This window comes from Mastacembelus armatus, chromosome 9 (assembly GCF_900324485.2).
Source record: "Mastacembelus armatus chromosome 9, fMasArm1.2, whole genome shotgun sequence".
Lineage (NCBI taxonomy): Eukaryota > Metazoa > Chordata > Actinopteri > Synbranchiformes > Mastacembelidae > Mastacembelus > Mastacembelus armatus.
In genome coordinates, this window is record NC_046641.1 from 18,204,288 (window position 1) to 18,224,751 (window position 20,464).

General features: G+C 42.1%; 2 protein-coding genes across 7 annotated transcripts in view; one reads left to right on the forward strand and one right to left on the reverse strand.

Annotated features, from left to right (window-relative positions):
• The first annotated feature begins 471 nt into the window (after nucleotides 1-471).
• On the forward strand, nucleotides 472-7,211 carry LOC113138961 (cilia- and flagella-associated protein 157-like). 2 transcript variants are annotated; one of them, XM_026321860.1, is made up of 9 exons: nucleotides 472-663; nucleotides 1,311-1,582; nucleotides 1,895-2,048; nucleotides 2,189-2,456; nucleotides 2,727-2,848; nucleotides 3,671-3,821; nucleotides 4,263-4,411; nucleotides 6,599-6,754; nucleotides 7,050-7,211. In XM_026321860.1, the coding sequence occupies exons 1-9, from the start codon at nucleotides 509-511 to the stop codon at nucleotides 7,117-7,119; spliced, it is 1,497 nt and encodes a 498-aa protein (XP_026177645.1). In that variant the 5' UTR covers nucleotides 472-508; the 3' UTR covers nucleotides 7,120-7,211. The 2 variants fall into 2 exon arrangements, with proteins under 2 accessions (XP_026177645.1, XP_026177646.1); XM_026321861.1 differs by lacking the exons at nucleotides 6,599-6,754; nucleotides 7,050-7,211 and adding an exon at nucleotides 5,125-5,623 and having other exon boundaries at nucleotides 509-663.
• A 578-nt stretch (nucleotides 7,212-7,789) lies between these two features.
• Nucleotides 7,790-20,464, reverse strand: part of kank1a (KN motif and ankyrin repeat domains 1a) — a 45,126-nt gene continuing 32,451 nt past the window's right edge. For all 5 annotated transcript variants that reach the window (XM_026321987.2, XM_026321988.1, XM_026321990.1 and 2 more), the window contains 10 exons: nucleotides 17,358-19,994; nucleotides 15,123-15,260; nucleotides 13,840-13,948; nucleotides 13,364-13,585; nucleotides 12,862-12,949; nucleotides 12,414-12,633; nucleotides 10,910-11,052; nucleotides 9,906-10,106; nucleotides 9,165-9,263; nucleotides 7,790-8,778 (listed from right to left, as the gene is read on the reverse strand). In XM_026321987.2, coding sequence (XP_026177772.1) covers nucleotides 8,716-8,778; nucleotides 9,165-9,263; nucleotides 9,906-10,106; nucleotides 10,910-11,052; nucleotides 12,414-12,633; nucleotides 12,862-12,949; nucleotides 13,364-13,585; nucleotides 13,840-13,948; nucleotides 15,123-15,260; nucleotides 17,358-19,994 — 3,920 coding nt within the window. In that variant the 3' untranslated portion in view covers nucleotides 7,790-8,715. The remainder of the gene's footprint in view (nucleotides 8,779-9,164; nucleotides 9,264-9,905; nucleotides 10,107-10,909; nucleotides 11,053-12,413; nucleotides 12,634-12,861; nucleotides 12,950-13,363; nucleotides 13,586-13,839; nucleotides 13,949-15,122; nucleotides 15,261-17,357; nucleotides 19,995-20,464) is intronic.

Here is a 20,464-nt window from a genome sequence, read left to right on the forward strand (position 1 = left end):
GCAATCTTCATTTGTGTCATTGGAGTGTTCTTATGACACAAATGAAGATTTGCTCTTAGCAACAGCCAACATCTAACACTGTGATGGCAAATAGGCTATGGAAAATATACACTTTTCAGCAAACACAGTCTACTATTTCATGCAACCAGGAATTGTTGCCCATTGAACTGGATATAATCTGATGTATGGTGGGGGAAGAGGTCATGGCAGAGATTAAATTCAGTTAATTTCATCAGTGCATATTAGTCACGCCAAATGTGGTCAAAACACCTATCAAACATTAGATTGAACACCACAACTGGACCACACATTTGTGAAAGACTGATCTATGTGTAAATAATAAAATTCGACTTTTCACATTTTTAGGCGATCCTCTTGCAGCTCAAAGTAGAAGGAAATGGGGAACATTCTGAGAGTCCCTGAAGGCATCATTGCCTAGCAACGGAGTAGTGTAGTTTGTCCGCTGACTCTCGACGCAAACTTTAGCTAGCAAACTTTCTCTGACACGATGCCCAAAAAGAAGGATAAAAAAGGTGGCGACAAACCAGCTGAAGACAAGAAAAAACAGAAAAAGGAGAGTCCAGAAGATAAGACCGGTTCTGACGAGAAAGAGAAGGATTTGTACCTGACTCAAATACGATATTTGAACGAGCAGTTGGAGGGGTAGCTAAAGTTGTATTATTGGTGGTCTGGCGTTTTTAGGAAAACACCGAATAATGTGACGTGTTTGTCCATGTAAAAGGTTAACATTGAATGTATTGTAGACTAGTAGCCAATAGCTTTGATGTAACGTTAGCTATTTTACAATAATCTGCCATCTGTCCTGAAATGAGTGATTAACGTTGTTGCTTTAAATTAGCCACTCAGCTTGATGTAGCTCATAAGCAGTGGTGGGCCAAGTGGTGGATGTAGGTGCCTTTACAGACTCTGGGGTTAACTCCAAATTGGAGATTCAAATTGAAATAGCTTAGCTAAGTTATTTCATGCTACTGTACTACTACAATTTAAACCGGCTTCAGTCACAGCTCATTTAGATGCTCTGTCATCAAGGGTTTTTTTTTCTACTGAGGTTGAATAACCTACTTCACTCTGGACAAAAGCCATTTTTCCCAGAAAGTGGCCAAACAAATGCAACATGCTGTAGTTCCAGTCCACTAAAAGTGTACAATGACATATAATAACCGCAGCTACAAGACCTGTGAGAGACAGAAATGTCCTGGAAATCTTAAGATGACATCTATTAACCTACTGAACAGACAGTATGTCCTATAAGAATCAAACTTTGTCCTTATGTCCCTCTCCTCCACAAGATATCAGCTGAAAAGCGATGAACTAGAGAGGGAGAAGAAGAACCTAAACTCTCAGTTCAGTGACCTGGAGAAGGAAAAGAAGGACATTGTTGAGTACCTGAAACGTTCACTGTTGGAGAAAGAAGACGAGGTGGATGAGCTGACGCAACGCCTGGAGAGTCAGCGGCAGGCTGCTGATAATGACAGAGACTCCCTGCAACTGCAGCACAGTCAGCAGAAGGAAGAGCTTCAAGGCCGGATAGAAGAACTGACCACGGAGAACATGACACTTGGTGAGACCGAACATCTCGATGGGTTAAACCAGAGATGAGTTCAGCTTTCTTTCATGTGGTTTTGAGTTTTCTGTGGTTTTTCCACATAAAACTGAGACAATACATTTGAAAAAAACAATACCATTATCAAAGAAAAAATGTTTGTCACACTATGAAATTGTCACATCTTTCACCATCCTGGAAAGCAATTAATTCTTGTCACTCAGCCAGCTACTACAGTACATCGAATGTAAACAGATCTTTGGCACACCTATCTCTAAAAACTGGACTCCTAGTGTTATATAAACTCTCTTCTCATCCTCCTCCTCCCAGCGGCAAGGCTGGCTAGTCTGGAGGATTTTCAGAAGCAGAAGGAACAGCTGATGTCCAACATGGAGTCCCTGGAGAAGCAACTGGCCAATGAGAAGGAGGAGCACAAAGCTGACATCCACAGCCTGGAGATGACAGCACTGCTGGAAAAGAGGAGGTTGAGGCTGATTTCCATTTATGATTGTGGCAATAAAAATAAGAAAATGTTCAAAAATCGTAACAAGGATTCAAAAGGGTGTTATGCCTATGTGGCAGGATCATATTTGAAAAATAGGCTCACGTCCATCTCACTCATAGGTTGGAGAAGGAGATAGAGAGCCATGTGGTGGCCATGGCAGCACAAGTGCAACACCTGGTGGACCAGAAGGTCCCCGAGACGACCAGGTTGGCCATTCAGGAGAACACCGAGGTGAAGGCTCGCTTCAGTGAACTGTCAGAGCAGGCACGGGTCCTGATGAAGGAGAACTCGGCTCTTCAGGGGCGTAAGAATCAACTCCGTGTGGACGTAGACATCCTGGAGCAAATGCTTAGCCAGATGTCCCGCCAGAGCTGCATCCGCAAGAAGGCAAGAAAAGACTTACCAGCCAAAACAGACTTTATTTATAAACAGCCTTTAAGCTACAGAAATGTAGCTATTCATCAGTGAGCACCGTGAGCAAAATTAGTGAGAGTATGCAATAAGTTTTACAGCTGTGGGGCAGATATATACTGTATGATGTTTGTATACATGAGCTGTAATTGCAGGTATTATTTCATTGTAACATTTATTTGATCAAAATGGTCTGTATCTGAATGTTTCAGAAATGTTTCTGAATGAAAGAATTCTTACCCTTAGGTGGTGGAGCAGCTGACAGAGAAGTGTCAGCAGCTGCAGGCAGAGCAGAAAGACTGTAGGCAGGAACTCAAGCAGCTTCAGACCAAACACAAAGGCATTCTGGCTGAGATGGAAGCACTCAGGTCAAGCTTTCTTCTTGTCTCTAAAGTACATAACACATTTAGAAGACATTTAGTTAGTGTCTAGTCATTGTGCAGACTCACTCTAGTGAACTCTAAGTTCACTTACACAGTCTAATATGCACTGACTCATGAGAGTCAATATACAAAGCTAATTAGGCACATTTCAACTAAACTAACGAAGATACCAAGTAATTATATCACAAAACAATTAATTGTACTTCATTGCACATAAATGCCTGAAACAACAAAACTCCAGAACAGGAGTGGCCAACACCAGTCCTTGAGGGCCACTGCCCTGCTTGTGTTCCTACCCACTGCTGATTAACTGGATCAGGTGTGTTCAGTCAATCAGTGCGTTCAGCTAGAAGATACCATCTCAGATGAGAGAAGAAGTGCTGATATCTTTTAGCTTCTGTTCCAGTTAATCAGCAGTGGGTAGGACAGGGATGGTTGGAAAACAAGCATGACAGTGGCCCTTGAGGAACATGGGTTGCCCACCCCTGGTCTAGAACATACAGTGATACTAAAGTGCACCCATAACTCAAAAGACCGATTGGTCTTAATTGAATGCATGTAACTGCAGCTCTACCCATTTATAAATCTCTTTTGTCATTGATTAATCAATTCACTCCATTTTCAAGCAAAATTCCAAATAAGTTCTGGTTATTTCTAAGGATAAATACGGATTTGCTGGTTGGTTTAATTGTATAAAATAGTAATGTCAGTATTTTTTGGTTAAATAAGAAAAAAAAATCTATTTAAGTGTATCACTACCACTGAGCTATACCCCCACTGACTAACTCTTGAAATCATTGTTTTCAGGCAGGACCGGGCCTCACTGTTTGAGCAGTGTAGTAAAAACAGAGCAGAGGTGAGGCAGCTGGAGGCGGAGCTGGTGGAGGAGAGGAGGAGGAGGAGCAGGATGAAGAGCATCATGCAGGAGGCAGTGGTCACTCTCAGACAAGCCCTGATGGTAAAATAATTGTCAGGAACCCTGCACACCCAACATCAGGGACATCAGGACCTGTAGAAATGTTCATAGGAAGGTTTCCAGTTATCGTCTAACAATTTTAGGACAAATTATGTGTTTAGGACTAAATATTTTTTTTGTTTGGATGCTGAGAAAAGAGAATGTAAACAAGAGGTTTATTCTGTTGCAACACCGAAAGTGAAAATCTAAATTCAGAGAAGGAAACAGCTTGAGAGTAAAGTAATTTTTTTTTGACTACTAACCAAATATCTAGTATTTTGGACACTGCTTTTGTAATGCAAACAGCTACTGAGGTGAGCTATTTAGCCTAGCTAAGAAAACTCAGGTAAGTGGAAGAAGCAAAAATGTTAGAAAGTATTAAACCCAAATAACAGGTTACAAAATCTCCAAATGTTAAACTGATGCTGGCTCTGTTTCCTGCAGGAGGCACCCACTGAGCAGGACTTAGAGAACAACTTACTCATTCAGTGGAAGAAGCTGATGAAGAAGCTGCTGATGATCTTGGACAGCAGCTCCACCACTCAGAGCGAGCAACTGAACGAGCCACAGACCTCTGACCCTGCAGCAGCCAGGTAATAAATGTCAATGACTGGATTAAGTCCTGCTCACTAGGTGTGTTTGAGGGACTTAGTCGTTATTTGAGGGTCATTGTGAGACAGTACTGCCCCACAATGGCACAGTGTGGTAACTACAGCAGCCATGACTGAAAATAAAGGGAAAAACATTTCCGGTGCCAAACTGAAACGGAAAGGTTGTAATATTTTTAATGTGTTTTTGGGTTGATTATTTTACATAGAAAAATGATTGCTAGAGAATCCATACAATATCTATTTTTTAGAGAAAATATTCCTAGATTCTTAGTATTGGTGGCAGGAAAACTATCACTACATAGTGGTTAAAACTAAAAACCAGTTGAATTGACATTATCTTGAATAGAGATGTGTAAGTTTTAGGATGGAAAGGACATATTTCTGAAGCTATGAGAAAGTGTGATCTTATACACTACACCTGTGCCTTTATTGTAAAATTGCATTTTTCCCTCCTTTTTTAAGTGAATTGAATATTATGAAGTTACCTCAAAAAGCTACTTCTTTTCATTTAGTTCTATCACAAATATTGTTTTATTTTACTGGTTCTTATTTGCTTTGTATTATATTGTCATATATATATATATGTGTGTGTGTATGTATGTATGTATATATATATATATATACACACACACACACACACCTGTACTCTGAGGCTGCCCTCTCCACATATTCAGCTGTCTCCTCCACCTCTGCAGCTGCTCCCTCCCTCTCCAGCATGGCAGATGCTCCCTCCACCCCCACCTCTGCAGCTCCTTACTATACCTTATCCTCTATGACTGCTACCTCCATCTCCACCTGTATGGCTGCTCCCTCTTCCTCCACCATCCCTCTGTTACAATCTGAACAGCTGCTTATGTCTCTAACAATGGAAGAGGTTGGAGCTGAGCTCAGGAGACTTTGGCCAGGGAAGGTAGCTGGACCAGATGGAGTATGTCCAAGGCTTCTGAAGGACTGTGCAGGACAACTAGCTGTTCCTTTTCAGAGGCCCTTTAATATGAGTCTTCTGCTGGAAGAAGTCCCGGTGCAGTGGAAGACTTCTTGTCTAATATCGGTGCCCAAAACAGGGTGGTCGGTGGAGCTAAATGACTATAGACTGGTGGCTTTGACATCCCATATCATCAAGACCTTGGAGCGGCTCCTTGTCCGTCACATGAGGCTGCAGGTTGAGGATGATCTTGATCCTCTTCAGTTTGCCTATCAGAAACACATGGGAGTGGAAGATGAGGTGCTTTACATGCTGCACCAGGCATATGCCTATCTGGATGTGCCTGGTTCATATGTGAGGATTATGTTCTTTGACTTCTCCAGTGCTTTCAATACTATACGGCCTCCCATACTGAGAGACAAGCTTCTATGTATGGGTGTGGCCCCCTACCTGACGTCATGGATTATGGACTATTTGACATCCAGACCGCAGTATGTCAGGCTGGGGAGATGTCTTTCTGGGACACTGGAATGTAGCATTGGGGCTCCACAATGAACTGTTCTTGCTCCTTTTCTGTTCACACTCTACACATTGGACTTTAGGTATAACTCAGAGTCTTGCCACCTTCAGAAGTATTCTGATGATACGGCTGTTGTGGCATGTGTGCATGGTGGACGGTAGGGGGAGCACAGGGACCTAGTGGAGGCCTTCACTGACTTCACTTCTCCTGAACACCACCAAGACTAAGGAGCTGGTGGTGGATTTTAGGAGATCAAAAACAAGGAAGCTGCTTGCTATATTGAACAATAATAACCCCCCCCCCCTCCTAAACCGAGTAGCAGCTGCAGCGGGAGGCTCATCTCACTGTGCTGTAGAACTGAGAGGTTGAGGAGATCCTTTGTCCCCACAGCCATTAGACTTTTTAATAGTAATTGTTATGTTAGTTATGCTATTTATGTTATTAACTGGGTGCCTTTATCTGTTAATTATTTCATATTTTATAGTGAATTTTCTATGTTAAAGTTATAAGAGCTGCAGGACAATCTGAATTTCCCCCATGGGGCATGAATAAAGTATCCATCTATCCTGTAACAACTGTTCTAATAAAGACGACCAATCAGGTATACTATGATTACACTGTTAGTGCCTTGGCACTGCATATCCCAGTAAAAAGAGAATAATAATGTAACTTAAATATGTTTGATGGCATGTTTAAGAGTAGTTCTCGTCTTGTGCTCTTACAGCGCCCTGACTCTGGACCCAACTTTGAGTTTCCAGTTCCAGCTGGCCCGCTACAGGCCAGGGGATCTCGGCCTTGTACCACCTCCTACATTAAAACACAAAAACACATCCTCCAGGTCAGGAGCTGGTTCCAGCAGAGCCACCGTGACCCTGCACAGGTTTGTTAGGACCTCACAGTTTACTGGTTGACTGGCTCCACTTTGGGCAGTGTTACATGAAACACTTTGATTTGGGTCTGGTGGAAACAATATCACCCAGATGGTAAATCTAGGATTACTTTACAAACAATATACATATTTTTGAGAAAACATTCAAGCTTATTTTAAATTAATAAAATCCAGTATTTACGGACTTGAATCAACAACTAAGTTATAAAATTAAAATTAGAGTCAAGTATCACAAATTTTACAAATATACTGATAACAATTTTTTATGTTCTGTTCTTTCTCTCAGAAAACCCTCTGGACAAAAGGCACATGGCTCCAAGCACCTTAGCAATTCATCTGTGACCCTAACAAAATAGCTACTTTTAAAAACCTGTGAATGACTTCAATAACGTTAAGAAAATTAAAAAAAAAAAAAAAGATCTATCCCTACAATAGAGAAATGTTAACTGGTAACACCATTCACTGTTCTTGTACTGATCACGTGATGCCAATAGTGAATCCGATTCACATAACCTTGAACTTATCAAATCTAAATATCTAGTATCAATCATATCAAATCTAAATGTTTTGTATCTAAATATACAAGATAACTTTTTGAAATCAATTTAAAAAAAAAAAAAAAAAAAAAAAAAAAAAGATCTTGCAGTCTTGAGTTTTTCTTGCTCCTGTTTCTTCATAAACATGTACCACAACAATGATTTATACTGTGGATTAAGTCAAAATGTGATCCTGTGAACCAATCAATTTCTCTAGTGTCACAACAAATTAGTATTTTATCAATCAATTCACTTTTTGGGTCTAAACCATGAAAATCTCTGTCACAAACTACAGCTGCTTAAAATATAAGCATCAAAATGTGCTTAGTGTACTAAAAGCAATCGTGAATGGGCCACTTCAGAGGTAAAAAGTATAAGGTATTCCTCTAAAGTGCAGTGGTGTAGAAGTGTAAAATAGCAAATTATAGAAAACAGTAATATAACATTTTCTTTACTGAGGCTTGTAGGTTGTCATCAAATGACACTGTGATCAATATTCTTTAATCAATGTTTATTGTTATATGGCAAAGTGTCAGGCACTTCATTTCTCATGTCAAGATCAAAGTCAGTACCTTGATGAATACTAGAGAAGGAAAACAACTTGTACACATGAGAAACAGAAAGAAACTGACACGAAGACAAAAAGGAGAATAACTAAACTAATGACCTCCGTATGTACAATGAAATACATATATCTGCATTAAAAACTATACTTTGATAAATACATAACTTCATGGATCGTTAAGTAGCAATAGGAAATATTCAAAATACTGTGATTCTTCTTTTTAAATAGATAAAGAGGATTTGTATATAAGTACAATTTCTCCAGTCTAGGTCACGTCTAATCACTGTACTGTGGAGCTGGGTGCACATACGTGAGACTGGGAGGTTGAGGCAAGCAATATATACAGGAAATATTTCCTCTAACGTGGGTGGGTTATTCTCCATCTGTCTAATCTGACGCATAAAAAAAAAAAAAAAAAAAAGGAAAAAAAAAAATCTGAAAATGTTTTGGTGCTCTTGAATGATCAACATCGAGCTTTAGAATAAAAAAAAAAAAAGGTCAAATTACAAAAGAAATGGAAAACTCTAAAGAAAAGAAGGAAAAATGGCATTTAGTAGTTGAATTTCTGTCCATGTTGGTCTGAATTCCAGTGGTTTGATGATTATTTTTGTGTTTGAGCCACTCAAGGCTCCCACTGGTCATGTTCATAAATGCAGGGCACTTTGGGTGCGTCATAAAGGCAAAGTGTGCACATACATACAAAAATAGTTACAGACATCTCAATGGTTGGGTGGTTGGTTGATTAGTTGGTTGGTGCTGGGATCAAGTCCCTTATCCCACTTTTGAGTAAGGCATCATTCAGCGTGAACCATTAGCAGCGCAGGGTTTGTGGACAGAGACGGGGGGGGGCTCTAATCAAACATGCCCTTCCGAGTTGGACTGGGGGACGTCTTTCTGCCAAGCCGAGGCGTTCCCTGTAAAACATTCATACACAAACGAACGTAAATAGTAAACACAATGGTAAGCCTGAATTTAGTCTGCACACTGGAAAGTACTTGTAGGCAAATAAAACTGAGTTGATATCTTTTTATTAACAAAACCATCAGACAACAAACAAAACCTAAAACACCACCTAAAATAATAGTAAAACAGACCTGCATTTTTAGAGCTTTTTTTGTAAATTCAGATTGATAAACTTAATAGCACCTCAAATTCAGTCTACAATAAGTATGCAACTAGTGAAGTGAATAGTGAAGATGTTCTGAAACTGTGGTGCGTCATCTGGCCCTAAAAACGTCAGTAAGTAACAGGACAATAAGATTTTAAATAAAATACTGCTGAATGCATGCCTGTCGCTTACCGGTGACTGGGCTTTGGAGAAGTTCACATGTGCATAAAGCAAGACTGCGATGTCCTTGTGTCCAGCTTCCAGAGCTATGGACAGGGCATTACTCTCATCCTGACGGGAGCACAACACAGTAAGTCAGCAAGGATAAACAACCCTAAACCATTCATAGAAGACCCACAGCACATCCCTTAGGTCAGCACATGATGAAAGGGAAGATGGCTGAATTCAACAGGCTGTTCATGCTGGTTTGTCTCAGCATCCATGTGTCCCTGACTTGTGTCTTACTCTCCCATAGAAGGCGTGAGGATGGAGGAAATGAAGAAATATGTTTTTTTTTAGATAAATGAGACTGAACCATTTTCTGATACAACGTCCACCTGACCAGCTGGTGTCAACTTTTGCAGATTTGGAGTATTTATTTGCCCTAAAGTCACAGACCATATATTGGTCTAATTAGGGAGAACACCTCCACCGTCAGCACAACTTTATTTTGTCTTCAAATATAATAAAGCTTAACAGAGTGTGCATTCACTGGAACTCTTTATTCCAGGTTATGATTGCAAAGCTTTGGCTCTGGATCTGTGGAGACAGGCTTTGATTTTAAATGTGCAGCCACAAAATTGCCTTGTCCACAGCTGTACAGCTTGTTTTACACTAAGACACAGAAAGTAAAGAATCCCATCGAAACAAAGCAGGTTTCATGGCACCGACAGTGTTGAGCTAGTCACTCATTTCATTTCATGAGTTACTCACGCTGTCGCTGAGCGTGGCATCACAGCCTGGCTGAGCCAGCAGCAATTTCACAATCTCCACGTGGCCGTGTTCGCTGGCGCACATCAGCGCCGTGGAGCCCTCGTCGTCCTGGATGTTGACATCAGCCCCGTGAGCCAGCAGGGCCTGAACCATGTCCATCCTGCCATGACTGACCGCCAGCATCAGCCCCGTCTGACCGGCCTGAGCAGGAGACGACAGCAGCACGGTGAGGAAACCAGTTTGACATTTTTACACATTCATCAGCTGCAGTAGCTTGTCTGGAGTAAGGATCAGGACCAAGTTAGGCACAGAAATAATTAAAGTATTAGTGGTAAAACCCCTATGAAATACTATGATTTAATGCAACTAATGATTATTTTCCATTCACATTTACTCTGATGATTCTTTTCTTGATAAATCAATCAATCAGGAGCCCATTATGAATTTACATCATTTTATCCGACCTAAAGATATTCAGTTTACCATCATATATCACAAAAAAAACCATCAAATCTTCCATTTGCTAAAGTGGAAAAAGAGTGTGGTATTTTTGCAACTGCAGTTACCTAATAATTATAATAACTATTTATTACATTTATTTACTACTAATAAAAGCTAATATTCTGAATTTGGGGGATGAATAAAGTATCTATCTAATATCACTATCCAGACAAAAAAGATTGATCAACCTGAAATGTCTGCAGTGTTACACAAACTCCGTCTAGCTTCTCCTCTCTCACCACTTGGTGTCACCAAAGTTACCTTTTTTTCCTCATGTATGATAAAAGTTGATCTGAAACTAAAAAGTTTTTCTAAAACATCTGCAGTCAGACTTTCAGCAGAGACTTGAATTTTAAGGCTTTTATAGCTTTTCTAATGCCTTTTATTTCTTTGTCTTTTTGGCCTTAATCTGCGACAACTTTCATATCTGGGCTAATGAAATGCTCTGAAAGCTGTTGGTGCCCTGCAACTGCCTTCTGACCCTCTGACCTCTAGTCACTGACCTGGCTGGCTCGGGCATTGACGTCACCCTTACTGAACAGCTCCTCCACAATCCGCATGTCCTTCGGAGTCTCCACGGCGGCCAGCGCGGCGAGCATGATGGGGGTGTATCCCGCCTTGTTCTGCTGGTTCACGTTACACACATCTGAAACACAAACATAATGTCTGAAGGAGCTTGAAAGCATATTTTTTCATCATAGGTGGTCTCCTGACTTTAACCACCCCATGCTCTGACTGGTAATGGACTTGTCTCTGTCAGTACCTTTGTCAGGCTTGTGATGCTTCAGTCAATCATTTTTCCTTGACACAAAGTCCTGGACCATGATGCATTGTGTGAACTTTAAAGAACTCATTCATTACACTTTTTGCGAGCGGCCTTTTGAGACCTGAAATCTCATCTGAGAAAAGAGTCAAGAGATCAGTGCTGGGGTGGGAGTGAGGCGGGTATGACGGTGGCTGCTCTGTCACTGAGAGAGGAGAGGTCTAAGAAACTGGGACTGTGTGAGGACAAAGGCTACAATGGGAAGAGGGGGGTGGATATGCTGTCACATGGCACAAGGACACAAAAGGCCGAGGAGACAAAAGGCTTTTAGAGCAGCGAGTGGCAGAGACCTCATCACAGTCTATTGAGCCTTCAGAAAGATCGCTGTGGATGCATCAGGAGGAGCACGTGTGTGTGTGTGTGAGAAACTTCTAGTTGCATCTTCAATACAACAACGCACAATAAACAAAAAAACAGGTCTCTACTCTTCCTGTTGGGTTTCTAAACTGTGCAACCTATGACATGCATTAGTGTTTCACAAAAGCCTCATACACTGATCATGGTGTCATGTCCACAGCTGCCGGTTTTTTAGCTTCCGTGTTTTATTGCTTGGTTTCCACTTTCTGAATACACAGGTATTTGACTCTACTCATCTTTCTGGAGTTATTTTCTGGGAGAGCTGGACTGCTCAGAAAGACTGTTACTTTCCATTTGACTTAACATGAGGTGGTTTTCACGTAATTTGGAAATATTTTTTGCATGTCCACAACACATTGCAAAAAGCATATTTGTGTATTTACTGCTGTTTACAGTTGATTGTGGCAAAACATGCATGACATCTGTATATCTCAATATATAGACTATTAGACTTAAGAGTAAGGCACAACTTTTAGAGTAGACTACTTCAATCAGCCATGGAGCATCATGAATCTGTGATCAGAGAGAAAAGGAGAAGGTGAGTGTGTCAAGAGGTCACATACAAAAGCCTCTGGTGGTCTGATGTGGTAGCTGGGGGAGTGAAACAAATGTTGGCTGCAGTTTAAGAAAAACAAAGATTATCTCCATGTTGTGATGATTTCGGAAGGCTCTGAAACATTTCCAAACACAACAGGGATTTCTTTCTACATCTTACCCAACAAAGGTTCTGAAAGAGACTCACTGCTACACGTTTGATCCCCCCCCCTCAGTTTTCTTTCATCCTAACTTGTTGCTTCAGGTTTACTGCATCACCCTGCTGCTCTCACCTGCATCCAGCAGCTTCTTCACCACCTGGAAGTTGGAGTGTGACACGCTATAGTGCAGCGCCGTGTTGCCGTTGCCGTCGGCCATGTTGACGATGTGGCGTAGCACGGCTGGGGAGACGGCCCCGAAGGCCCCCAGGTAATCTTCAACCATGGCTGCCACCGCTGCCTTCTGGCTGGACACACGGAACCACTCGTGCTGCACCGTGTTCAGACAGGCTCTCTGAGGAGGAAGCAGGAGGCCGGTTAGTGCTCATTAATCAATATTGATCTTAATTCTAACCTTTAAAGTCGCTTTACATAGAACTAGGAAATTACAGCGTTTGGTAGTGGAAGTTATTAATAGTCTAACTCTATGGGACCTCTGTTTTGATATTGTTATTCCACAGACACATGAAGTAGAAAATATAGCAAAGTACAGTATCAATGACAACTTAAACAGCCTCCTCACCAGATCTTTACTGCTCACAGCCTTTGGGTCGCTGAGGTGAGTTTTGAGAACGTTACATGCAGCCAGCATCTTCTCACTTAGCTCATACCTTTGGGAGGAGGACAAACACAGGTCATTATTAATGTAATGAGTAAATGATGATAATGGCAGATTTTCAGATGTCACAATTATTTTGACTTGTTTAGGCCTTGCATGTATAAATTAGCATTTATTTATTATTATTCAGATTGTTTTCTACTGTATGGGTTAAGACAAAAGACTAATGCTCAGTAGTAATCTTTAAGCTAAATAAATATCTAGAAATAATTCAACTCAAAATTGTTAAATGGCTCCTACAAATGATTCATCACCACTGGCAGAATTACAGAGGACTGCTTTAGGATGTGCAGCCAACCTCATGTGGCATCTGAAAGCATTATTCACATAGAGTAGGTACGTTCAGAAGAGTCAGAACATCAAAGTATTCTTCCCAGCTTGCTAGATTTCATTTTCTTCAACCCACCTCTCTCTCGTCTCCTGCTTCTCCAATCCTTCCTTGTCATTCTTCTTATCCACATCCTCGGCTCCCTCAGGCTGAAACTCCTCCCTGGTGCTCTTTCCCGCCACGTTCTTGTATTCCTTTTTCCCTCCGTACTCCTTCTCTTCATCCTCCTCCTCCTCTTCATCCGACCCAGAAGAGCTGCTCTCCTCTGAGCTGGAGTCGTCACTTGATGTAGTCTCGTACCTGGGCCAGAAGGGGGCAACAAAAGCACAGGACTTAGCTGTTGGCACCTCATATGTCATGACATTCGCATGCGGTTTGCTGTCATCCAGAAGACCATGTGGATGTTAACATGCTCAGGTTAAGAGGATCAACACAATGGCTTTGTAAATGTGAAACAAACTCAATTAGCACACTATAACCAGATTTCTTAAAATGCACTTAAATATTTACGATAGTTCAAACAGAAGAGCCTGTGAATAGATTTTCTGACTCACCCCCCGTTCACGCCGACAAACTGCAGGTTCTTCTTCGTGCCATTGGATTCAGGTTGACCATCTTTCTTTTTCATGATGGATTTCAGGGTGTTCTGACTGCACGGCTGCCCTGAGGGACCGAAAAGTGAACACAGCAGAACTACTTAAACAAGAAGCCTGTAGATTACATCAAAGTGAAAGTAAGACGTTCTGTACATTTCATGTGGTATTTGACTCTTAAGTCCCAGAGTCATTTCTATTGTCATTTCTCTTTAATCTCATCAAGGCAGCGAGATTCAAGACAGAACTTTAAAGATGTGAAATAAAAGCAAACACAAAAAGGCGTCAAAGACCCATTAAAAAGAATCCAAATCAGTGACATGGTTGTGTGACATAGTTCAAGATGTAAACAGTGGACTAAAAGGTAGCAGGCATTGTTTAGCATTTCTTTAGCTTTTCTCCTGCAACATTAAAAATCATCCTCCAGTAACAGCAAAATGACTTAGTTAGGACCTCAACTCATTACAAATGGCTGATAACGGCTGAGCAGACCACTAAAGTTCTCCCACATGAGCCGCAATACGGAGACCAGCCTCATGTTCCTTTGCAGAGCCATCTGACAGCAAGGCACTGGAAGTTGCCCCAAACCCTGAAGCATCTCAGTCATTTTAAGTACAGGCCTTGAAAACCAAAATACCAGAGAGAGCGCCAGAACACTTATCTGCCAGGACTTGCCCCAATGCAGGGGCCCCATTTACTGCTCAGGGGGACAATTTGGGGAAAAGTGTGTGTTCGTGTAGCAACAAGAACACAGATGCATGTGTACACACTGGTGCACTGACGTTCAGCATGGTTCCTGTGTTTTGACAGGTGGGAGCGTGAGGAGTTTGGAAGGAGGACTCCAGGCTGATGTGATGATCGTGGCCATGATTTGTTTGTTGTCTGGTTTACATATAAAGCGTTTACGTGAAACCCATAAAGGCAAATTGCATTCATATGATGCTATGCATGCTTTTCCTTCACAATTCTTTTAGATATAAATAGTTATAAAATAACTTCACCACTGAATAACCTTTTCTGTTTAGAAAATGCAGTTTTAGTACCAAACCACAGCCTAAACATCTGGTCAGATTACCATCACCGCCTTTTTGAAAAGATTTATACACCAACATAACCTCCAGCTCTCTCAGTGTTTTTCATTTCCTGGCCCTGTACCACAGAACACTGGAGTTAAACATCAACTAATCTGGCTTTGGTTCTCTTTCTTAGCTAAAAAGACCACGGTGTTGTGAAAGCAGCCGTACCATGTAACGCTGTAGACATCTGCAGATCCATACGACTCTTCTGTTCGGCTGCACTGACCTGCTGCTGCTGTGCAGCTGTGGTGCCTGGTTTACCTACTGGAGTCAGGCCTGATGAAGTCTTCAGCTGCTGACTGCTCTCTATAAGAAGCACAGGTAGACCAGAGTCAGGATCCTAACGTACAGGTAGAACAGGACGGCTCAATTACAATTAATTACACATGACAATGTCACAATGAGCAGGAACCTGCACTGATTGGGGCATGTCTTATTTCATGTAATATTTCATGGGGAAATATTTAAGTGTTACAGGTGATATAAATGTCGAAAATGTATTTTATTTGTTTGTTACACGTTAATGAGACATGATGCAATCTGGTGTAAAAAAAAAAAGGAAGGTGCCTCTCCTATACTTAGTTTGTGATACAAAGATCTTTGATTATTGGTGAATGAGAGGATCAGCTCTGTTTTGAAACAGCAATGATCAGTCATTTCTGAACAACCAGAGACCACTCTTTCCCAGCATCCAGAAGCTGGATGGATGTGAATTATGGGATCCATAGGCGCAAAGGTGTTTTTGTTCTTGTCTGGACAAAGGTTCTTTTTTGTTATGTTACTTCCTTCCTATGTCTATACCGAGAATATATAATTTGTTTATTTGGGATCAAATAAACTTTAGTATTTGTTATTATTGTTGCAGTAATTGTTTGATATTATAAAAAAATAAAAGTCTTTGGGATAAAACAGGAAAAGTGGATGTACACAAAACTGTCCTTGTAACAGTTCTGGTTCCAACTCCAGTTAGTATGTTTAATTACTGTAAATTTTTCTTTTGCACAGAAATCCAGCTTAACAGACACTTTTATTATGTTGTTCCCATTGCTTGCGACCTTATTGGGTCCAGTGATTCTACATACCAAAAGAGGACAGCAAGTGAGCAGAAACAAGCTTGCACACAACACCCACAATCATCCAGCATTCATCTGCCAGCCAGCATGAATGCATGTTATGTAACTCAGAAGGAGCCATGAATCAGCATCAATAGTGAGGTGTTAGTGGAGGCATGGAGGCCTGAAAAAACAAGGGGCTAATTGCTGCAACGATACAGGCCCCCGAAAAGAAATGAGCTCATTGTTGGTTCATGTCCAAAGCCCCCACTGCATTTTCCAGGGTCAGAGATAATTTCGGCCTGTCTGATCCCATCAGGATCCTCTTTAAACCATGTGTGAACGCTGTACCCACAACCCTTTTTCTAGACTAGATGCTCCACAGTACAGCACCTTTAACCTGCTGGCATTCAGTCCTCATCTACGTCTTAGTCACTTTGTACAATATCACGACAGCCTTTTCACTATCTTCTGAACAAAGCACATACTTAAAGAATTTTAACTTTAATAAGAAGAAATGGATGATTTCAGCTTAAAAAACAAAAAAACAAAAAAACAACCAAAATAAAAAAAACCCAGCAAATTCACACTTTGTCTACAAATTCTAATTCAAATTTGTCTACAAAATTTACAAATTCTGAATATTGACCTAATCCATCTCTGGGAGTGTAATATCTGTTTTTGATTACTTTTTTTCCATCTCAATTCCAACACATGGACATTAAGGAGACTCTTATTCTACAGTTAATCATTTTTATTTTGTAAATATTGTAATGCACTTCCAGTTTCCCATTTATGGTGCAGCTGGTTTTAAGTATTTTGGGGCTATGTCCTCTTAAAGCTCTCAAGAGAATCTTATAAGACTGGTGAGTGTAAATGAGTTCATTAACCAGACACTGGTCCAATTGTGAGTGAGAAAAAAAAGAAGAAAAATAAATAAATAAATTAAAAAAATCAGATTTTTAATTATTAAAACAAAAAAAAAATTGATGGAAAGTGTCCCACCTTATTGTACACCCTAATAAATTTCAGTTGTAATAAGACACTGACATATAAAGCTGATATTATCTATTGTGCAATGAACCTTGGAAGAGAACAAAGAAAAATAGATCCAACTCTCTCTTTAATGCCCCTTCAGGAGAGTATCACATGACTGCCCGTTAAGTAAGATATTGCATCTGTATGAGGGCAAACAACAGAAAACAATCTATGCTGATTGCCGTTAGAGTCTTTGAGCCAATTATCTCAAGATCCATTTATACTTGTGCAACAGTTGTGGAGAAGAAAGAATGATGTTTTGAGCATGTGCAACCACTAGCATCCTCAGTGCTGGATGTGATAAACCTCTCACCTTTGTTTGAGCCCACAAAGTCCGACTGCAGCTTGAGGATGTCCTCAGCACTTCCATACTTCACGACTGAGTTGATGGATGAAAGTGTGCTGACCAGTTGGTTATTGATGGATCCAAACTGGGACTGGGGCTGACCAAAGGCTTCTGCCAACTCACTGTAGTTCTCTGCTAGCAGCATTTGTTGCTCCTGCAGCAGTTTCTGCACCCTCTCAATGTAATGGTCCAGTCCAACGCCCCCCTCTGCCTGAGCTTGCAGTGGTGCATGCTCTGTCTTAACCTCCAGAGTCTCCTTATTGTTGCTGTTTGTGACAGATTCAGTCAGCTGGGAGGGGCCGCATGCAATGTTTCTGGTTTTTAAGCCAACCAAGAAATTCTCATGAATGCTAACTGGCCCCACCCCACATTCTTTGGTTTTAGTTGAGTTTGATTTGCCAAGTAATGACTCCACATCTGTGGTGGTTCCAACAGCGACAGAACGCATCTTTGCTGTGGAGTGAACATCTTTCACAAGTCCATCCCCAGCAGCAACTGTTCTCGTTTCAGTCACAGCTGTGTTGGTGTGCTTGTCACAAGTATTCGGCACCATGCAAGTAAAAGCGTCCGTGAGGACAACTGTTTTTGTGTTGGTGGACTTGCTTGTAACCTCAATCTCAGTATTTGTCTGCTGAGTTGCTGACTCTGGCGCAGCCATGACACCAAAGTCCACTTTGCTGACACAATCTGGGTCAGTTCCTTGCGACACCAGCATCTTGATGGGACTAACGATTACATCGACTGAACAGTCTCCACAGCCAACTGATCTGGACTCTTTGCTCAGCTCTGTCATGGGTTTGCACAGAGCCAAGCTGTTCACTGATTCCTCTGTGTTAACTCCCACCTCACAAACATTCAGCTCTGTGCCCACCCGCTGATGGCACGTCTCCACCTGCCTCCCTACGCACTGGTCACTCAATTCCACACGCTCATGCACAACCCACTGGTCTATAGGGATCTCTGGGCCTGTTGCAATGCTCTGCACACTGGGTTGACAGGACACTCCGATGGTGTGGGTTTGGACAGTTTTAGCAGTGCTAAAATGGCTGAACTCCAGATGGTCACCCACTCCCTGACTGCGCATCTGGACTTTGGCTTCCACGCAGACGCTGTACATTTCAGGCCTGGCTGTAAAACCTTTGTCCACTTTTTTCTTGCTTGACCCACCAGCTGCTTGGAGCTCCAGTTTTAGCTTTCCCATCTCCATCTGGTGAGTGGTTTCTTTCAGCTGTACCTCCAGGCGGTAGATCTTCTCCTTCAGAGCTTCGATAGTCTGCTGCTGGAGCTCAATCTCTTTCTCAGCTTCACTACTCATGCCCAGAACTGCCTCGGTCACGCCAACTGCAACACTGCGCATTTCCTGCCGCTCAGTCAATACTCCTGCATCCTGGAAACAATTCTCATTAGTCACCTTCCTCTGCGTGACATGAAGGTTGTTCATGTTTTCATCCGTAACTGTGCCAATGGACTTCTGGTGGGCCTGGTTTTGAGTGAGGTTGAGAGGCTGATTTTCAGGCGTATTATTGTCCAGGGTCATCTTTTCTAGAGCTTGGACTTCAGCAGTCAGACGCCTGAACTCCTCTAGCCGCTGAGCGTTCTGTTCCTCAGCTTCAGGCTCCATGATGTGCAGCTCTCGTTCTTTTTGGGTGGAGCTAGGATTCTCCATTTGGTCAGCACTGCCTAGACTGTAGGAGCGCTTTCGGAAACCACCAAGATTTTTGGACTGAGTAGCCAACTGTCTTTTTTCCTCCTGCAGAACAGCAATCTTAACCTGTAAGATAGGAATGGTTTTCACCTGCTCCTCCAGCTCTTTTAGCCTCTTGAGAGCTACCACCATCTGCTCCCGGATTTGATGGAGATGTAAGGGGCTGACATTAGTCACAGGCGTGGCCCTACCAGAGCTCAGGGGGCTGTGTCGGATGGAGCCACCCATGGATGGTGGGTAGTAAGGGTTGTATTCTCCATTGGGGAGGTGACCGTTGATGGGCAGAGGCTGATGGGAGCTGGGAGAGATCTGGCTTGGGGCCACGGAGCCTGAGTAAGAGGAAAGTGAGCTGCTGGAACCCATGCCACCAAAGCTGGCGAGACGGCGGCGGGGTATCGGAGGCTCGGTGTGCAGCTGCATGAGCAGACGCTCCTGTTCAAGCCGAAGACGGGTCTCCATGAGGGTCTTCTCCACTTGAGGGTTGTGACGAGGGGCCAACCTGGGTGACGGAGGCGGCAGGAGTTGTTTCTGCTCCACAATGTTCGCACAGGATTGTGGCAAGGGGACTTCACAGGATGCCCTGGAGAGGGTGGGGGTCAGTGGAGCAGCAACTGGGACCCCGGAGGTGAAAAAAACTGGGGACTGCTTGTCATCGCTGTTGGAGGAGGACAGGGAGTCTGTGGAGGTCCATTCAGACTGAGTGCTGCCCCGGGGCCCCGATAGGGGTTTGGTCAATTTGGGCTTCCTCTGGATACTCAGCTTTCTGATGGTGTTGCCCCTCTCAATGTCATCGACATATTTGAGGAAGTCCAGGTCTAACTGATAACCATAGGGAGTTTCAACATAGTAGGGAGCCACAGACTCCTTGTCTTCTGTGCTTGGGCATCTTTGTCCTCTTTCTGAAACAGAATTCACAAGAACACAGTATCAGTAAAGAAAGAAATATAATATTCAAAGCTAGTGAGCATTTCTGTATTAATAGGACATGTTTTTAGTAAACGAAAACAAAACAAAACAGAAATACAGTTGCCTCTGAAGACCCTACAACAGCTCAAGTGTCAGGTAAAGTCATTGTTTTCTTAGCCGCTGACAACTGCCATAATTTGACAGTACAAGTACAAACACGTCTCAGGTTTCCCACATCTGTTGGAAAAGCATGAGTGATAACTATTTTGGCAAGGGGTGGTTTATGTCAACCTAAAACTATGTGAGGTCCAACTATGTGACGCAAACAAAAGATAGAAAGTGGCAAAATAAAAACAAATGTTGGTTATCCTTGCATAATTTAGTCTGGTTGAGTTTATGGAAACCAAAAGTGCAAGTCCAAATCTCATGACAGATAAACAGGCTGTTGTTTACAAAGGTTGGC